Source organism: Cibotium barometz, chromosome 4 (genome assembly GCF_041138505.1).
Source record: "Cibotium barometz isolate CiBa-2024 chromosome 4, ASM4113850v1, whole genome shotgun sequence".
NCBI lineage: Eukaryota > Viridiplantae > Streptophyta > Polypodiopsida > Cyatheales > Cibotiaceae > Cibotium > Cibotium barometz.
In genome coordinates, this window is record NC_141049.1 from 46,523,033 (window position 1) to 46,526,688 (window position 3,656).

The 3,656-nt window shown below is 35.5% G+C and overlaps 1 protein-coding gene across 1 annotated transcript in view; it reads right to left on the minus strand.

The window, feature by feature from the left end:
* Positions 1-3,057, minus strand: part of LOC147639319 (alpha-galactosidase-like) — a 7,134-nt gene extending 4,077 nt beyond the window's left edge. Inside the window, exons 1-10 of the mRNA XM_086790071.1 lie at positions 2,655-3,057; positions 2,468-2,526; positions 2,174-2,230; positions 2,011-2,045; positions 1,572-1,675; positions 1,342-1,414; positions 1,061-1,119; positions 815-880; positions 375-458; positions 100-164 (exon numbers count right to left, since the gene is read on the minus strand). Coding sequence (XP_086646197.1) covers positions 100-164; positions 375-458; positions 815-880; positions 1,061-1,119; positions 1,342-1,414; positions 1,572-1,675; positions 2,011-2,045; positions 2,174-2,230; positions 2,468-2,526; positions 2,655-2,791 — 739 coding nt within the window. The 5' untranslated portion in view covers positions 2,792-3,057. The remainder of the gene's footprint in view (positions 1-99; positions 165-374; positions 459-814; positions 881-1,060; positions 1,120-1,341; positions 1,415-1,571; positions 1,676-2,010; positions 2,046-2,173; positions 2,231-2,467; positions 2,527-2,654) is intronic.
* Between the last annotated feature and the right edge of the window lie 599 nt (positions 3,058-3,656).

Consider the following 3,656-nt stretch of genomic DNA (forward strand, 5'->3'; position numbering starts at 1 on the left):
TTATGAATTAAAAGGTAAGATTAATACTAATCTACTTGATATAGCTGGGAAGGATTAAAGTAGTAATCACTGTATATAACAATAATTTGCCATAATTACCGTTCCATCCACCAGGTCCAGCATAGGAGGCCCATACATCGTTTTGGTCAGCTTGCGAAGTCATGCTAACAAATTAGACAGCAACACACGTTCTGATTACTTTACCATAAATTAATGAATTGATCCTCACTCGTATCTCAAAAAATTGGCCATTTTCACCATAAATTGAATTTTTTTGAATTTCTCTTTTAATGTATTCTGTCTGAATGCAATATTATTGTGATGTGCAAGTTATAACAAACATATATTAAGGCCTTAATTAGACTAGCTTTCACCTGGACCAATTATCTTCAATGTCTCCAGTAGTTCTCCAACTATTGCCCACATTGGGAGCCCATGTAGCCGGATCATCTTGGCCCCTATAAGTGTGTTTTGATAATCAAATTAGGAACATAGTTTATTAAAAAGAGCCTCTAATAATCACACCCTCCTCTCCTGATTAGAGATCATTAGTACCCACATCATTATCCCTTGCCCATAGACCTGCTTTCTTTCTTTAATTAAAATGAATTAGAACATTCATCTCCTTTCAAAGTTCATTCAAATTTTGCTCCTTCATCAATGAAATTAGCTCATCATCACATTTAACTACTTATTAGTAAGAAAATGGTCACATTTAACTCCTTACTAGTAGAAAATGTAATCTCTACAAAATTGTGTGCTTGGAAGAGCACGAAAATATAGAATAAAAACCAAAATGTCTTCTAGACTCTACCATTCACATAGAGAATAAAAGATAGGTCGTTGGGTCTTCCTCAAAGCATCTCTCATCACTGGGTATCTGAGAAATAAGAAGAAATTCCATAATATTGTGTTCAATTTCAATGCAATAGTTATATAGAATTAATAAATAAATGGTGGAATTATGAAGCCATAAATACACTTATTTGTATTCTGATCAAATTAAGCTAATACACTAAAATATAATATGAGATAACATATAGCAACTGTAATCTACTACCTTTCTTGAGGGGGTAATCCTTCATTGTGGCAATTGTCATACTTGAGGTAATCAATGCCCTGGATTCTCACTCTCACACACACACACACACACACACACACAATCAGCATGATGAAGAGCTTTAATCATATGTTCATCACAGATTACTGAAGATAACCACAAAATACTCTGGAGGGGTTAAATAATATAAATCACCTGTACCTCTCAAAGAGTATCATGCATGTCAAGATTGATTAGAGTTTCTTTAATCGCTTGCTAGATGCTAGTCAAGATTAACCCACCCAAGAAGCAAATGTTTGGGCGTCTCGTTGCTCATAGCCGAGGGAGCCTGGTTGGCCTGCACAAGTTTGATAGCTGCAAAGTAGATTAAGTCATAATCAGCCAGTAATTCATACAATAAAAAGCACAGAATCAACAGATTAAGACCTAGTTAATGCAGCAAAAAATTAATAAACGATGCACAGTTTAATTTTGTAATTAAAAGACTAGTGCTACTTAAGGATTCAATTACCCTGCGTCCGAGTAAATGCCCAGCTTAAGCCCCAATGAATGCACATAATCTGCGAGAGCTTTTATCCCAGACTGAAATGTCGAGGACCTTGGTTGCAGAAAACCCTTTAATTACAACACAAATACTTAAAATTCAGTCATAGCTGTTATAAATCCGAAAATTTCTTTTCTTCTTTCAAAAATATGTTTGGCTGAAAATTAATCGTAGCTAAAATTAAAGCTTCCGTTCACTAAATGATATTAATTTATGCAACTCACTTGAAATACTAATCTCGCGGTATTAATGTTGATAATTTCGTTAACTCATTCAATCCAAATGTGGGAAAAAGTTAATACAGGGCGATGATTGTGCATGTAATACAGGGCGATGATAATTGTGCATGTAATACACTAATTATCTTGCCGTATTATCAAACGTTGATTAATTATAACGAACCCACCTCGCTGTCACGCTCCAATTCTGCCCAGCAATCATCTGTTTGTTTGAACGACAAGGATTGAAAGCACAAGAGCAATTAAGCTATGCATGTGATTAATCCAATAATTTCGTTGTAATTAAACTAAGCAAAAGACTGCAGTAATCAAACTAAGGAAGATAGCTACCTATATTTACATAATGGTAGCCCTTAGCAGCGAGCCCAGTTGAAACCAGTGCTTCGGCTGAAAACGAAAATAAAGAGCATGACAAATTATTCGCTGTAGAGTAATGCTATGATCTGCTGAATCTTTCAATTAAACATTAACAATGCAATTATTATTTTTAATTAGAGATAATAGCTCGCAAACAAACGTCCATCAATGATAAGCTCCTCTTAACAGAATTCGAGATTCTTATTTGAGGATTAACCGCATTTTTAAAACCTAATTAAGTACTTCAATTAGGCTAAACTAAATTACCAGTATCACGGATGATTTGTTCATCAATGTTGCAGCCGAAGTGGTTCCAACTATTCCATCTACATGAATACATAAGAAATATGCTAATTAATTTATAAGCACAAGATTAAAAACAGATATGCTTATTAATTTATAAGCACAAGGGTTAAAAACAAATAGCAATAATGTGCCAAAAATTAAGCTATACCCCATTTGAGGTGTTGCTCCCAAATTATTGTCAAGCATGTTACGCTCATCTCTTTGGCGGTGATTAACAACATCACCATTTAAAACTATGAAGAGAGAGCAGAGAAGCAATAGGGAGTAATGCAAAGAGAGCTCCATTTTGCACACACTATTAAGAGTAATGGGCCTTGTAAGACTAGAGGTATAAGCTCCATATGGACAAAAGGCTCTTCCTATGACTTACTTATAACAAAAAGGTTATTAAGTTCTTGAGGAGTTTCTAGATAAGCTAACTTCGTTACTCCCTTTACACATTGGATAGTTTAGATTTCAAGGCTCTTGGGTGTTCACACTTCCTTTTGTACGGGCGCCAACATTGCCTTTACACATGGGACATTTGAGATTTCTGGGGTCTTAGGTGCTTAGTTGATATGCTCGAGGGTTGTGGGTTCAAACCCCGAATGATGCTATCTTGTAATGTTTCCCGCGGGTGTGTGTGGTGTAGTGTTTGTAAAAGGGCATGCGGGGCCCTAAGAGAAGTCCTCTCATCAACTAGGAATTGATGCGCAAATATTAAAAAAAGAGATTTCCAAGGTCTTAGGTTGTTTACACATTTGTTATAAGTGGGTGGCCAACATTGCCAATCCACTGTCTCATACCATTCACTTCTACATGTATAAAGTGGATAATATGCAAGTTAAAGTGGCTACTATACATGCATAAACACAAATGACACACCATTCTTCCCATCCATTTGATGAGATTCATTGATTTTAGGTGGGGTGAGCACTACCATCATGACTACAATCATGATATGATCCAAAAGGGGCCAAGCTTTTTAGATTGAATCCTTTAACCATTGTGAAAAGGAAGTTCCTTATTAACTTAAAAATTTCTCTTGCTTAATGTAGTTGAGAATAAGAGTTCCATATTGATAATAAATTAGCAAGTCCACAATGATCCTAGGTGGGGATATGAAATATTGCATGGCTCTCTTTTCTCTAACTTTGAAGTGTGCATCCAA